General features: G+C 37.3%; 1 protein-coding gene and 1 long non-coding RNA gene across 9 annotated transcripts in view; one reads left to right on the top strand and one right to left on the bottom strand.

Moving 5' to 3' along the window:
* The window catches only part of LOC145460594 (CUB and sushi domain-containing protein 3-like), a 48,985-nt gene extending 35,412 nt beyond the window's left edge, over nt 1-13,573 (bottom strand). For 6 of the 8 annotated variants that reach the window (XM_081445457.1, XM_081445458.1, XM_081445464.1 and 3 more), the window contains exons 1-16: nt 13,028-13,573; nt 11,123-11,218; nt 7,143-7,238; nt 6,489-6,642; nt 5,854-6,032; nt 5,454-5,552; nt 4,790-4,943; nt 4,365-4,543; nt 3,968-4,066; nt 3,295-3,448; nt 2,656-2,834; nt 2,256-2,354; nt 1,592-1,745; nt 1,154-1,332; nt 754-852; nt 90-243 (exon numbers count right to left, since the gene is read on the bottom strand). In XM_081445457.1, coding sequence (XP_081301583.1) covers nt 90-243; nt 754-852; nt 1,154-1,332; nt 1,592-1,745; nt 2,256-2,354; nt 2,656-2,834; nt 3,295-3,448; nt 3,968-4,066; nt 4,365-4,543; nt 4,790-4,943; nt 5,454-5,552; nt 5,854-6,032; nt 6,489-6,642; nt 7,143-7,238; nt 11,123-11,218; nt 13,028-13,337 — 2,384 coding nt within the window. In that variant the 5' untranslated portion in view covers nt 13,338-13,573. The remainder of the gene's footprint in view (nt 1-89; nt 244-753; nt 853-1,153; nt 1,333-1,591; nt 1,746-2,255; nt 2,355-2,655; nt 2,835-3,294; nt 3,449-3,967; nt 4,067-4,364; nt 4,544-4,789; nt 4,944-5,453; nt 5,553-5,853; nt 6,033-6,488; nt 6,643-7,142; nt 7,239-11,122; nt 11,219-13,027) is intronic. The other 2 variants (XM_081445461.1, XM_081445462.1) reach the window with 2 other exon arrangements.
* The window catches only part of LOC145460628 (uncharacterized), a 30,596-nt gene continuing 19,423 nt past the window's right edge, over nt 5,483-16,655 (top strand). Inside the window, exons 1-2 of the long non-coding RNA XR_014039874.1 lie at nt 5,483-5,558; nt 16,355-16,503. This is a non-coding gene — a long non-coding RNA (uncharacterized LOC145460628). The remainder of the gene's footprint in view (nt 5,559-16,354; nt 16,504-16,655) is intronic.

Here is a 16,655-nt window from a genome sequence, read left to right as displayed (position 1 = left end):
TCACATTTGATTTTAACCTCTGCCTTATTATAATAAAGTATTCAGTTTTGTCTGCTGATAACATAATTGTAATGATTACTACTGCTTACCACGACTCTGTTTCAAACACAATGAACTGAAGCCTGAGAACTCCATTAGCAGGAATAAACAAAGTCCATAAACAGTTCAAGTTGTTGGAGTAAAAGCCAGGATATCCAGGAGAGGCAAATGATCCTGATGATCCACTTAACGTTCCACCACATGCTGAGAGAAAACAAGATGAAATTTTTAAAACGACTCACTTTCTCTGCACGGCGATTTATCAGTCAATAGAAAAAGTCGTGTAAGTACGTTTATTATACATGTTCATAAGGACATATTAGAAACAACTATTGTTTCAACCTTTACTTTCACAACCGTAACTATTCATGACCTAATGACTTCCCTTTCACATCACTTTTGCGCGCTTGATATACATTTATGAGCGTAAGACTTGATGATAGCTCAGTTGAAAACGCGTCCCTATTTATGATATGGTTACGGTCATCAGTCCAGTTATGATTTGACCTCATACGCCCAAATTACATTAACGGAGAGAAACATTACATCAAATTATGAACGACAACAACCACTTAGCTCATTTCTATCAGTTTTATGTGAAGAGGTGGGTTAAGAGGCCACAGGCTTAACAGTGTGGTGATGCATCAATCGAAACTTACATAGTCTGATGCAGTTAATAATGAATATTTAACACTCATCAGGTATTTAGCTTACCGATAAAGGGTGGCTGTGTAGTCCCTTGTATTGTGGACGTTGATGTTAGAACAACGCCGGATGAAATTGGTGTGGGCGCGATGGTTGATGCCACTGTGGCTGAAGATAGGAAAATATGGTTATATTTGTACTTTATTATCTCAGATAAAGAAAAAACTTACACCCGTACCTAAACTGCAAGTAATTGTTTAGAAATGTTTTACAAGACATCAGTTCTAAAGATATTTTAGGTCTAAAGAATTTTTGACCCCATTGTTAAGTAGATATCAATGTTAACAGGGATTCAGCCAAGTCCCTGCATACTTATATAAAACACGGTACAATTAATATCAGCGTTTAAATATAACATGTCTTCATTCCGTACTTTAGTTCTCTTGGAATTGTAAGATAGGTTACTCACCAAACGTTATGCTGTATTGCGCCTTGAAACCTTGTCTTGTGAAAGAACGGTCGGTTGTAAATCTGATTCTCAGCAACGTAGTCCTGTCTCCTCTAACTGTAACAGTGAATCCCGACCTAGAGCCACTGAGCCTTTCTATTCTCTGGCCAAAAATGTCGGTCAACTCAACAAAGTCACAGCTTTAAAAAAATGTATACAGGTATAGCTTCGTATGAAATTTCCAGGTTGAAAGAAACAATTTAAATTCCTGATTCATGGTGCTCAACATAATAATGTAATATTAAAATCAAAACGAAAAGGAAAACCTTGCAATATTAGTGTCAAAATTCAAAAGACCCATTCTTGCAAGCCGGTCACAATTGATTTTAACCTTCCCCTAGTTACAACGAAGTATTTATGTCTGCTAATAACATAATTGTAATGATAACTAATACTTACCACGACTGTGTTTCAAACACAATAAACTGAAGCCTGAGAACGCCATTAGTGGGAATAAACAAAGTCCATAAACAGTTCAAGTTGTTGAAGTAAAAGCCAGGATATCCAGGAGAGGCAAATGATCCTGATGATCCACTTAACGTTCCACCACATGCTGAGAGAAAACAAGATGAAATTTTTAAAACGACTCACTTTTTCTGCACTGCGATTTATCAGTCAATAGAAAAAGTCGTGTAAGTACTTTTATTATACATGTTCATAAGGACATATTAGAAACAACTATTGTTTCAACCTTAACTTTCACAACCGTAACTATTCATGATCTAATGACTTCTCTTTCACATCACTTTTGCGCGCTTGATATACATTTGTGAGTGTAAGACTTGATGATAGCTCAGTTGAAAACGCGTCTCTATTTATGATATGGTTACGGTCATCAGTCCAGTTATGATTTGACCTCATACGCCCAAATTACATTAACGGAGAGAAAAATTACATCAAATTATGAACGACGACAACCACTTAGCTCATTTCTATCAGTTTTATGTGAAGAGGTGGGTTAAGAGGCCACAGGCTTAACAGTCTGGTGATCTATCGATTGAAACTGATACGGCCTGATGCAGTTAATAATGAATATTTAACACTCAAGACCTATTCAGCTTACCGATAAAGGGTGGCTGTGTAGTCCCTTGTATTGTGGACGTTGATGTTAGAACAACGCCGGATGAAAGGGGCGTCGGTGCAATGGTTGATGCCACTGAGGCTAAACGTAGGAAAAATATCGTTATATTTGTACTTTAACATGTCAGATAAAGAAATACCTTACATCATCCAAAGTGCAATTGATTGTATAGAAATGCTTTATAAGACATCAGTTCTAAAGATATTTCAAGTCCAAAGAATTTTTGACGCCAATCTGAAGTAGTTATTAATGTTTACAGGGATCAAACCACATCCCTGCATACTTATATAAAACACGCTACAATTAATATCAGCCTTTAAATATATTATGTATTGTCATTTTGTACTTTGATTCTCGTGGAATTGTGAGAGGGGTTACTCACCAAACGTTATACTGTATTGCGCCTTGAATCCTTGTCTTGTGATAAAACGGTCGGTTGTAAATCTGATTCTCAGCAACGGAGTTCTGTCTCCTCTAACTGTAACAGTGAATCCCGACCTAGAGCCATTGAGCGTGTCTATTCTCTGGCCGAAGATGTCGGTCAATTCAACGAAGTCACAGCTTTAAAAAAATGTACACAGATATAGCTTCGTATGAAAATTTTCAAAGTTGAATTAAAGTCAAATAGGCGATTTGGCTGATGGCGTCATTTGACTACAACTACCAGACTCCTTGTCTGTCTCTGTTTCTTATCCTTATTGGAGCAATTGTTATTTAAACCGCATTGGAAAATCCAAAATTGAAATAATAAAGAAAAAACGAAAGGAATTCTGGTAGTGGTAGTCAAATGACGACAACGTGCAAATCTGCTATTAAAACTCGTGATTCATAGGGCTTGACATAATAATGTAACATACAAATCAAAACTTAAAACAAAACCATGCAATATTAGTGGTTAAATTAAGGTTGAAAGAGCTATTCATGTAAGCCAGTCACTGCGGTTTATTTCAACCTTCCTCTTATTACAATGAAGTATTTATGTACTGCTAATAACATAATTGTAATTATAACTACGCCTTACCACGACTGTGTTTCGAACACAATAAACTGAAGCCTGGGAACTCCATTAGCGGGAATAAACAAAGTCCATAAACAGTTCAAGTTGTTGGAGTAAAAGCCAGGATATCCAGGAGAGGCAAATGATCCTGATGATCCACGTAACGTTCCCCCACATGCTGAGAGAAAACAAGGTGAAATTTGTAAAATGACTTAGTTTCTCTGCACTGCGATTTATCAGTCAATAGCAAAAGTCGTTAAGTGCGTTTGTTATATATGTGAACAAGGACTTATTAGGAACAACTATTGTCTCAATTTTAACTCTCACAATCGAAAGTATTCATGACCAGTAGAAGTTATGTTTACTCTCTAACATCGCTATTGTGGGCTTGATAGGCATTCGCCAGAGTAAGATTTTATGCCAGGTTAGTTGAAAACGCCCGTCGATAACTTTAATATGGTTACCGTTATCAGTCCATTAAGGATTTTACCTCATTCACCCAAATGACAGTAACCGGAAAGAAAAATTAGATCAGGTTATGCAGGACAACTTCTTATTTCTATCAGTTGTTATGTGAAGATGTGGGTTTTAGAAGGTCATACGCTTAACAGCCTGGTTAACCCTTGAAGCTAAGAACAGTATATAGTCTGATGCGGTAAATAATGAATATTTAACACTCAACAGCTAGTTAGCTTACCGATAAAGGGTGGCTGTGTAGTCCCTTGTACTGTAGACGTTGATGTTAGAACAACGGCGGATGAAAGGGGCGTGGGCGCGATTGTTGGTGCCACTGTGGCTGAAGGTATGAAAAATATGGCCATAATTGTACGTTGGAATCAGATAAGTAAAAACTTTACACCATATAAACTGCAATTAATTGTAAAGGAATGTGTTATAAGACATAAGTTCTAAAGGCATTTCAGGTCCAAAGAGTTTTTGACACCAATCTTAGGTCGTTATCAACGTTGGAAGGGAATCAAGCCAAGTCCCTGAATACTTATATAAAACAGGGTAAAATAAATATGAGCCTTTAAATATAACATGTTTTCATTTCGTACTTTGGCTGGCTTGGAATTGTAAGATAGGTTACTCACCAAACGTTATGCTGTATTGCGCCTTGAAACCTTGTCTTGTGATAGAAAAGTCGGTTCTAAATCTGATTCTCAGCAAAGTAGTTCTGTCTCCTCTAACTGTAACAGTGAATCCCGACCTAGAGCCACTGAGCCTTTCTATTCTCTGGCCAAAATTGTCGGTCAACTCAACGAAGTCACAGCTTTAAAAAAATGTATACAATGTTTAAGGTTGAAAGAAACAATTTAAACTCCTGATTCATGGTGCTTAACATAATTATGTAAAATGAAAATCAAAACGTAAAGAAAAACCATTCGATATTAGTGTCAAAAGTCAAAAGACCTATTCATCTAAGCCAGTCACATTTGATTTTAACCTCTGCCTTATTACAATAAAGTATTCAGTTTTGTCTGCTGATAACATAATTGTAATGATTACTACTGCTTACCACGACTCTGTTTCAAACACAATAAACTGAAGCCTGAGAACTCCATTAGCGGGAATAAACAAAGTCCATAAACAGTTCAAGTTGTTGGAGTAAAAGCCAGGATATCCAGGAGAGGCAAATGATCCTGATGATCCACGTAACGTTCCACCACATGCTGAGAGAAAACAAGATGAAATTTTTAAAACGACTCACTTTCTCTGCACGGCGATTTATCAGTCAATAGAAAAAGTCGTGTAAGTACGTTTATTATACATGTTCATAAGGACATACTAGAAACAACTATTGTTTCAACCTTAACTTTCACAACCGTAACTATTCATGATCTAATGACTTCCCTTTCACATCACTTTTGCGCGCTTGATATACATTTATGAGCGTAAGACTTGATGATAGCTCAGTTGAAAACGCGTCTCTATTTATGATATGGTTACGGTCATCAGTCCAGTTATGATTTGACCTCATACGCCCAAATTACATTAACGGAGAGAAAAATTACATCAAATTATGAACGACAACAACCACTTAGCTCATTTCTATCAGTTTTATGTGAAGAGGTGGGTTAAGAGGCCACAGGCTTAACAGTGTGGTGATGCATCAATCGAAACTTATATATTCTGATGCAGTTAATAATGAATATTTAACACTCATCAGGTATTCAGCTTACCGATAAAGGGTGGCTGTGTAGTCCCTTGTATTACAGACGTTGATGTTAGAACAACGCCTGATGAAAGTGGCGTGGGCGCGATGCTCGATGGCCCTGTGGCTAAAGGTAGGAAAAATATGGTTATATTTGTACTTTAACATGTCAGATAAAGAAATACCTTACACCATCCAAACTTTTATAGATTGGATAGAAATGCTTTATAAGACATCAGTTCTAAAGATATTTCAAGTCCAAAGAATTTTTGACATTAATCTGAAGTAGTTATCAATATTGACAGGGATCAAACCACGTCCCTGCATACTTATATAGAACACGCTACAATTAATACCAGCCTTTCACTATATTATGTATTGTCATTTGGTGCTTTGGTTCTCTTGGAATTGTGAGACAGGTTACTCACCAAACATAATACTGTATTGCGCCTTGAAACCTTGTCTTGTGATAAAACGGTCAGTTGTAAATCTGATTCTCAGCAACGGAGTTCTGTCTCCTCTAACTGTAACAGTGAATCCCGACCTAGAGCCATTGAGCCTGTCCATTCTCTGGCCAAAGTTGTCGGTTAACTCAACGATGTCACAGCTTTAAAAAAATGTATACAGGTATAGCTTTGTTTGAAAATTTTCAAGGTTGAATTAAAGACCAATAAGCGATTTGGCTGATGGCGCCATTTGACTAAAAGTACCAGACTCTTCCACTGTTTCATTTTCTTATGCTTATTGGGGCAATTGTTGTTTAAACCGCATTGGGAACTCAAAATTTAGATAACAAAGAAAAAACGAAAGGAAATCTGGTAGTGGTAGTCAAATGACGACAACGTGGAAATCTGCTATTAAAACTCGTGATTCATAGGGCTTGACATAATAATGTAACATACAAATGAAAACTTAAAACAAAACCATGCAATATTAGTGGCAAAATTAAGGTTAAAAGACCTTTTCATGTAAGCCAGTCAGTATTGATTTTAACCTTCCTCTTACTACAATGAAGTATTTATGTACTGCTCGTAACATAATTGTAATTATAACTAGGCCATACCAGGACTGTGTTTCGAATACAATAAACTGAAGCCTGAGAACTCCATTAGCGGGAATAAACAAAGTCCATAAACAGTTCAAGTTGTTGAAGTAAAAGCCAGGATATCCAGGAGAGGCAAATGATCCTGATGATCCACTTAACGTTCCACCACATGCTGAGAGAAAACAAAGTGAAATTTGTAAAATGACTTAGTTTCTCTGCACTGCGATTGATCAGTCAATAGCAAAAGTGGTCTAAGTGCGTTTGTTATACACGTTCAAAAGGACATATTAGAAACAACCATTGTCTCAATCTTAACTGTCACAATCATAATTATCCATATTCTGTAGAAGTAATGACTTCTCTTTTATATGCATTTATGTGGGTAAGATTTTATGCTAGTTCAGTTGAAAACGCCTCTCTATAACTTTAATATTGTTAAGATTATCAGTTCATTAACCACTTGAGCTTATTTATTCAGATTAAATGTTACCAGAGAGAAAAATTAGATCAGATTATAAAAGGCAACCAACCCTTATGTCATTTCTATTAAGTGTTATGTCTTAATGTAGGGTACGAGGCCATAGGCGTTACAGCCTGGCAATCCTCTAAGAACTTTCCTATCCTGATGTGGTAAACAATGAATATTTAACACTCAACAGCTAGTTAGCTTACCGATAAAGGGCGGCTGTGTAGTCCCTTGTAGTACGGACGTGGATGTTACAACGTCAGATGAAAGAGGTGTGGGTGCAATTGTTGACGCCACTGTTGCTGTAGGTTAGAAAAATATGGTCATGTTTGTACGTTAATATCAGATATAGAAAAACCTTATACAATCTAAACTGTAATTAATTGTATAGAAATGTTTTATAAGACATCAGTTCTAAAGATAGTTCAGGTCCAAAGAATTTTTGACACCAATCTTAGGTAGTTATCAATGTTAACAGGGAATCAAGCCAAGCTCTGCACACTTATACGTAAAACACGGTCAGTACAATTAATATCATGCGTCTGTCCTGTGCAGTTTCAATTGAGCTGCAAAATTTCCGTCGAGTTTAGTGCAAGTTCCTTTTGTTTAAGTTTGGGCAATGTGAAGATTATTCTGAACAATCCAAACTCTACTTTGAGCCTTCGAGCCTTTAGAGACTATTGCCAAACTAAGATGTTTACGTTAACGCGAGTATTTTGACTTTGCTTGTCTACATTTTCATCGAGTATTTTTGACTTTTTCTGCCTACATTTTCATTATAATAAATTCGAAGAAGCGAATGTTTCATTGACAATTTTAGAAACCAGGTTAAGCGTTTTTGCTTAACCGTTGCTTAACTGATTTTGGCGTGTTAGGATCCTGATGACCTTTAATTTTCTTCACCGTGCATTGTGAGAACTTTGTAGTCAATCACAAATAAAACATGTTTTAGCCCCGAAGTTGTTGTCGCCATGTTATAAAAGAATTAGTTCATGCTTTTAGCTGTGCGTATATCCGAGTTATGGATGCACTAGAGGCATCGAGGCATCGATGCGCTAGAGGCATCCGAGTTATGGATGCACTAGAAGCTAGAGTTGCTCTCGGCTGTCGCCTCGAGCAACTCTTACGCCTCTTTCGTGCTCTCCAAACTTTCCGCGTGCATCCATAACTCGATATACGCACGCTAAGCATGAACCAATCCTTAAATGTTTCTAACCGGCATCACTTATTCTTCATAGTCTGTAGGAAGGAATTTTCAATGTAAATGGTTATTGTGGTCACTTGACCTGACCAATAATCCATGTACAAGCATGAACTGCCCGTGGACGTTGTGAGAACTGCTATGTTGTTACTGTTGAAATTGCGCTTTTGTCAATCTTGACGTTATTGTACCTATGATAAAGTCGATTTACTAAATTTAAAGATATGTTAAATTAACATTGCCAAGGAAATAAGTTGTATTCTTCTTAAAAACGCGAAGTTAAAGTGCTTCAAAATACAAAATTTTGCAAAATTGCGGAATTTAAGTGTCGCGCCATTTTGCGCACCTCAAAATCGCGAATGAAACGTGTCGCGAAAATTTCGTGTAATAAAGTAATCAGATATTATTCACACTAGTTCATTTATCAAAAACCATGTGGAGGCACCTGCGTTACTGCCTTTTAATATAAAGCACAGGTCACTTTGCATTTTGCCGAAATATAACAGAAAACGTAGTATTAGGTATTGACCTTACCGGGACGCGGTGTGGCCAAATTTGCAATATGCCAATCAGAAGCCGTATTTACTGTCCTGATATCATGAGTTACAGTGCCCAAATTCGCAATTAGCCAATCAGAAGCCATGTCTACTGTCCTGATATTTAATCGTACCTTTTTGGTACGCTTTGGCTGCATGTCAGGCGAGTTTGGTTGAGCCGTGGTTCGTATTTTGGCGAGACGTAGTCGAACCAAAATACCCATGGCAAGACCAGACAACGAGTACATTTTTTTGGTACTCTTAGGCGGCAGTTTGGTCTCGCCATGATTTTTTGGCTCGACTGCATCTTGCCAAAATACCAAACATGATTTGATCAAACTTGCCAAGACAGCCATAGCCGCCAAGCTATTCTATTAGTACACTTCCATAAAATAATAATTTTTAGGACGACAATAACACTTTCTTTTACATCTAGCACTACCTGAAACGTTTTAAAAGTTCTTCAATTTTAAAATTGACGACCTCAGTTTCTTGATAATTAACTTCTTTAGTATATATTGCCATGCAAACAGGTTTTGTGACGCTAAATGAGGTAAAAAATAAGTGAGTAAACGATAAGGAAACACCTTAAGAACCTAATGAGTACACTGAAGCAAACGTTTGTTATAGAGCTGATTACAATACACCTTACCTGATTTGCCGCGGAAAACTCGACCTAGAAGCACGCTTTTTTTATATATCTACGTAGACTCTACGTTTTATTTGGAACATAACATTTCCAAGGGCAGCTATCAGCAACATAGACGTGGGGCACTCCTACAAAAGGTCTGATCATGTGTAAAAATGGCTAGATTTTGACTAACCTGGCCTATGATAAACATCTTACAAGGGCCCCTAAAAACTGAAACGACAAAATTTTTTTTTTCCGTGAAAAGTCTAGCAGTAATGTAATTCTAATGGAGCTGCCATATTTGCATTGTTATTTCCTTCTTTTAGTCAAACTGAATTTGTGCGTTTACAAGAACATTTTCTCGTGATTTGAAATGCCTGTGGTGACTTGCAAATACGTACGACACAAAGAAGTGGGCTTGATTTTTGCTATGACTTTGAACCGTTTGCACTTGTCCCTTTCTTGCTTTTCTGGGACCCTGGGTTTTTTACGATCAAAAACTACTCTTTTGTCTTTACTTCTCATTGAAATCCGAAAAGGAGAACTAGTCCTTGTAATTATCACATAACTTTAGCAATTTAAGCAAAAAGAAGCAGCTTTTGTCCTCATAACCTCATAACGCGGAGTCTATATTTATGATCTAATTGTTAAATAGATAACTATACTAGTTCGTTTCTCAACGATTGTGAAGCTTTAGTTGTGGAGATCATATCTTCATTAGGTGACTGCATTTGTCGCAAAACACTCAAGGAACGCGTCATTAATATTTTTCTCTGCGCGATGAATCAATTTTACCAGCGAATTACCAGCATCAGCAATTACAATAAACATTTGCACGCCCAGTAGTAATAAAAAAATAGCAAAAATAGACAGAGTGCCAAGCGTGCCAACCTTACAACTCGGCCGTCGGTCTAACTCAACGTTCAAACACTCCGTCCACGCCATCTTGTTGTACGTAAAAATAAGTCATTGAATTAAAGGTATATTCGTTTTGCTATATACATAACTTATTTTAATAAGCTTGTAGGAGAAAGGGGAGCACCGTAAATATGATTTAGGGAACACGCACAAGAATCTCTGACGAACTGTAAACTGTTTCTTTCGGCATATATCTAGCGAGCGATCGTTTTCGCTACATTCGCCACGACAATGCGAGTGCTTATCGTTTAAGGAATACTGAAAACAAATAAGTTCTTTCACCTCCTCGCACTGACTATCTGAAGAGTTTTTAGTACAGCGGAGCTCAGTTGTGGAATAATTGAATTTATTAAAGGTTAATAACTAAGTCCTTGATGATTGACTTGAGATATCCAATAAACTTCGAAAAAGATCTGTCAACTAGAAATTTCAGAACAATCTCCGGGCATTTTGGATTATTAGCCGAAAAGTACCGAAAATTGTGTAGGGTTATTCATATTCCACCGTGTACTAGTACTGTTGGTAGCAAATTTGTCAAAAGTTGTTGCACAATTTGTATTGGATCAGTATTTATTAACTAACCTTCCATGGCCGGAATTAATATTACGCCAGAACGAAACCCTCTGAAACTACTAGTGTGTTTTGGAAAGCGTCCTTGGGACTCCACTTCACTGGTTGAATCGTAAGCATAGAAGCAAAGAAACCCAAGATCAGGATTTCAAGTGCCGTGTCCTAACCACTCGGCCATGCTACCTCTTTGCTTTATAACTGAACTCAGCATATACATATAACTAACATCACGATATCGCTGGAGCTCTGCTCTCTTTTTCCGCCATAGTGTTACCCTTTACTGATAAATAATGAAGTTATTTTAACAGTCAACGCAACTAGTTAGCTTACCAGTGAAGGGTGGTTGTGTAGTGACAGGTAGGGCCGTTGTTCTGACATTAACGGCGGAAGAAGAAGGTCTGGGCTGGGGCGTTGACGTCGCGGTAACTGAGGGTAAAGTTAAACAAAGAATTATTAAGTTTCCAACCATTTTCTGAAGTTTCGGAGCATTTTCCGAAAATTCCCCGAAGATTATTCGTGGGCTACCTAAAGAAAACTTTCAAAGGGACCAACTACATTTTATTAGAGAATAACAATTGATCTCTCGATCATATCGTTAGCCTGCTATCCTGGTTAACGATCCTTGTCTTCATAATGACACATTGCATTGTCAGACTGTGAAAGTGGTAGCTTTTGAAACAATACAGAATTACATACTAATACAATGAAATTGTTCCAATGAAAATCTTTCATACCTTACCAGGATAGACTATGAATAAGTTTAACAAATCGAATGTGGTTTAGCGTTGTCTGTACTCTTATCGACAACGATAAGCGTCATCACACACTTTTGAGACTGAACGAAGGTTAAGTGATCGTTTTCGAAAATTGCTTAAGAAAATGGTGATGTAGCAATTTCCGTTTTACGGGCGATGACGTCATAACGGGCGAACCAAACAAAGAACATCGAATTTTAACTGACCAATGATAAGATTCTACCTTTTGTCAGGCAGGAAAAATGGAGTTGAGAATATATTACTGTGAACACGCATAGCTGATAATAAGATCATGATAGAAGTCATGTTCCTGCTTTTGCTCATTTGTTAATTTCTTTTCTGCGTTTTCTCTTTGGATACGTGACCATACCTTACCACATTTGTTATCACAGAAATTCCAGATGCCTTATAAGTTCCCTGTTCACGGTCTCTGGCTTGTCATGGGTTATAAGACCATTCTAGCCAAATACGGGCACATGGCTTTCAATCTATAAGCTAACATGCTTTTGCACATTTGCAAGGGTTGCTTGACAAAGGGAAGTAGTCTTTCAACTAAATAGTGCTTATTTAGCTTGTTTTAGTGCGGCTTCGCGAGGTTCGCTTTCTTGTCTGAAATATTTACTTTCCATTTAGATTTCTACAAGTCTGTATTGGAATGAGATGGAATAAAAAATAAATTGCACGCTACTATTAGCACGCATAAAAATGGAGGAGCTCAGTGGAGAAAAACTTTGAATCAGGCCAAATGATAACGCGTCCTGGCTAAGTATAATTTCGAAAGCCATATATCCCGATTTTTTAATTGGTAACAGCTTTGCCAATACAGCATGTGCTAGCTTCAGCAAGTTTCGATTTACGAGCTAATCTTCAATATTGCCTCACGACTGTCTTGACTTGGTTGCCCACGTCTGGAAATATTTGTCTCTTTAACGACACTATTATTAGTTCAATCTTCTTAAAATGAAATCACGAGAAAGCTCACGAAAGCGGCATAAGAAAATGAGAGTTGCTTTAAAACTATACTTACAAAGATACGTGCACACTTTGGATAAAAAAAATTATTCGGAGCGAACGTTTTAAACTTCGTGTTAAAGTCACGGTTTGCGCATCTTGTACATGTAAGAGTATGGTCAAATTTTTTGGAATCCGAGTTAATCTTTTCCATCATTAACCATCCTTGGTTCTTTATGGTTTATTAATATCTATTCGGTGTTTTTCTATCGTAGGAAAGTATTATTTTTAAGTTTCCTCCGATTTAAAGTTGTACGTGGCCAAAATAACTCGAAATGCCGTGACTGAGACCTTTTTGGAAGATTTGTCATAACAAAGATGTACGCCAGCCTAATCCGTCATCGATTTTGCAGACATAATACTTTAAATTTGAGTTTAATTTTGCTCGTGCGAGTAATTTGCTTTCAATTATATTTACCGATTTCACAACACATTCCGTTATATCTCGGTAGACAAGAACAATCTTTACCTGTGGGTGTTCCCGAGTTCTGACATTTAAATCTATTGCACGGGCGCTTCTCTTTCAAAAAGAACGGACATGATCCTCTACAAGACTCAAACACTATTTTTTTTCTTGCTCTTGTCTGTATTCCACTTTTCCCACATTGGTGGGTGCAAGGACTCCATTCTGACCAGGAGCTGACTTTACAAGCACGCGGTCTGCAGGGCGGAGAGACGCGTATTCTTCTCTGACGACCTATCCGTCCCCGAGAGTCCACTTCTAGGACAAAGACTAGCAGCAAAAACACAAGCGCTAAAAACTTTACCTTCCACATCATCTGCGGAATTTATCAAGTTGATGAGATCAGAAACCCGTTGCACTATGTACAGACGGTAGTCGTAAATGGTCAAAAACACAATGCTGCGCTTTTTAACAGATCAGATATTACGGAAAATAAACGCTTCATTTAATTTCATTAACGTTGACGTCTCTGACATGTGTTCCCCTGCAGGTTTATATTTGGATTAAATACTTTATTACATAATTATCTTCTAATCACGTGTCCCATATTTATACCTAAATATGAGTTTTCTACTGCAGTATGATGTCTTTACAGTATGTTTTACAGTATGTTAACAGACTTTAAGTATCTCTTTGAAAACATTACGACTTGTTTTGGGATTTTTATCACAATTTCAGAGTTTAGATGGCCAATATGCAGTATTTTTTTTACAGGAAATTAACACGTGTCAGTCAATTATAAAACGGAAAATTTCTCAGTCAGTAATTTTACCCAAAACCTGTCATGGATACCTTGCATGGCAACATAAAACTTGATGACACTACACATTTTCGAGAGTTTTTTTTCCAAGAGGTATTAATGGGAAGTGCACAAAGCCACATCGTTTTTCTAGCTTTCTATTGACGTCTACAAGCCCCTTCGCGCGCCAGATAACGGAATCGAAACTAGAAACAAAGATATCATAATCCCTGGCGGTATAAGAGTTCAACTTTCCTGAACCGTTGTTTTCAAGTACTCTACATGTTTCTTGAAGTGTGACAGGTTAGAAGAGCATGTAGGATACGACAAGACTCCCTGAAAATGAATGAGACTCCGAATAAATTATAATTCCCTGAACTCCGGATCCCAGACGGAAGAATACTCCGCCGACACTAGCCCCCTCCAAAACCGGCGGGTACAAGCCTCGTGGCTTATATTTATGGCTCTAGAAGAAAGATATAACCTCTTTCCATGACAAGCCTTCCGTTATAGAGCTCGTTTGGCAATTTCTTTCGTTGTAGTATGCTCAAAGACTTGTGACGTTCATATAACGACATGCTGTTATGCAGCAGATAAGCGTTGCAGTGTACGCACATAAAATCTTTTAATCTCAATATCCCTTCCAAATCATTTAACGGAAAATAATTTTGAAACGCAGCACCTCTTCCGATCATACCCTCCCGCCCAGTAATAAGTTCTCCCTCCGGGTGAGACTCTCTTCAAAAATGAGCCAATCAGAGAGACTTTCCGGCAAATATAACGGTATACCCCAGGGAATTTTACCTTGTAATATATTTGTTACTATGTACAACCCCGAGTATAACCCCCTGCTGTACAGTTACGTTGTAACAATACGTTCACAGACTTTTGGTGTCTATGTGAGGACTAATTTTATTTCTGTATGACATTCCATATCGCCTTGCCCTGAAGAGTTTAGATAGTATTTGATTTAGCGTTTCTGAAACGCACAATTAAGCGAAAATAGCTGAAACAGTGTGGGAAAAGGTACGACAGCTATATCAGGAATACGCTAAAACAGCACAATTTATGCCTTTACGTCATAATAAAATAGAAAGTAATATAATAGACGAGGCGGTTCAATGGATATGGAGAGCTTTTTTGTGCAGTAGCGCCAAACAAATTAATAAAGAACTCTTTCAACAGTGAAGCAGACACTGGTTGAACTCTGATTAATTAGGAAATTATCTGCATTCGCATGAAATAAAAAGAAAATATAATACAAAACGTGACAATCATTTTTGCCACGAGACGGTTTGTGAGTGGAAATTTGCCCTAAGAATCTGACGGGACGAATTTATGGTAATAGTGTGTTTTCACTCAAGTGGCCAGCTGCTTTGAAAATTTATTGAAATAAAAGAAAGTCTACATGAGGAAAAAGTTCAACTCCCATAGGATTGGTTCGGTACAACAACATGGCCGCCGTTTCATTGTTTTGGGAAGCCAATATGGCTGCCTTGACGTCATGTGAAAATACTCTATATCTTGGACGTGATGACACTGCAAAGTTCTGAGAGTCGGTTTACGGTAAAGTGAGATCATTTAGCTGTAGTTTATTAGTTGTTGTGTGTCGGATTTGCTATTATGACGTCTGGAGACATGACAGTTAACATTAGAACAATGAAATCGAGACTAAAACAGTAAATCACTCGTGCTCAACGAAATAAGATTGCCTGAACCGGGTCCACGTAGTCGAGTTATGATCACTGCTGAACTAAAGTTTAGTTCACTGCTGAACTAAACACGATACTAAAGAACTTGTCACTTAAAGACACTGTTTTCTGCAATAGTGAACCACTAAAACATACAGTGATGCTTCATGTCTTCAATACTACCAGGAAATAATAATTGTTTAAGCTCATTCACCTGAAGCGTCTGATAATTCTGTTGTTTAATATGTAGAACAAAAAGGATCTGAAACACCGTACGTGCACGTACGACGACTTTCAGTGTGATATTTCATGCAAAAACATATAATATTTTTTCAAATATGACCTCAATAATATTTGAAATACTGAAAAAATTCAAAAGCATGCAAAATTCCCGAGGGGCAATTTTCCGGAAAAGCCTGCAAAGACGTGATTGATATCAAGAAGATTAATGACACGACGTAGCTTGTCAAGTGTGTTTTACTCAGAATTTATATGCAAAGTTATATATTAGCATTTTATGACTAGCGGAACGTCTAATGTATTTTTATGTCTTGGTATTTCACTTGCATTGAAAGTAATTTTCAAGTGCGTACTTCACTAGAATTTGCTTAACGAACGCAAAAATATCCCAAGGAACAGACGATTAAATCGACTAATGGCTAAATGAATATTGCAGCTGAAACATAATATATTTTTCTTCAAATTCGCATGTACTGAGCGGTCCACTAGTTTTAATTGTGTTTAAAAGCTGCGAGCTTTGTTACCATAAAACGAATCAAATGCCACAACGATTTCCATTTTAAATCGACGGTTCATTACTTATCTTAAGTATTACTATTAGTTCAACTATGAAGCTATCTATCGGCCTATTAATATTGTTCCCTTTTTGGTACGCTTTAATAGAATATCAATCGAGCTTGGTCCAGCCATGATTAGTGTTTTGACTTGGAGGAGCCGAGTCAAACTACACATGGAGAGACAGAGCGAGTACTGGATCCAAATTCGTCAAAAGAAATCCGGCGATATCAGGTGTTTTTATATCGGGAAGTCAGGTGAGTGGACGAGACTTCTGATTGGCTAATAACGAATTAGATTTCAGTAATTAGTATGTTATATAAGAACTGAAAAGAGAACGCGCAAATATATACATACACCTTCGATCGATATTTTTCTCAGGCTCTTGGATCGATATTTTACGGGTTGG

The sequence above is a fragment of the Orbicella franksi genome, chromosome 11, assembly GCF_964199315.1.
Source record: "Orbicella franksi chromosome 11, jaOrbFran1.1, whole genome shotgun sequence".
NCBI classification, from domain to species: Eukaryota; Metazoa; Cnidaria; class Anthozoa; order Scleractinia; family Merulinidae; genus Orbicella; species Orbicella franksi.
This window is presented reverse-complemented; position numbering and strand designations above follow the sequence as displayed.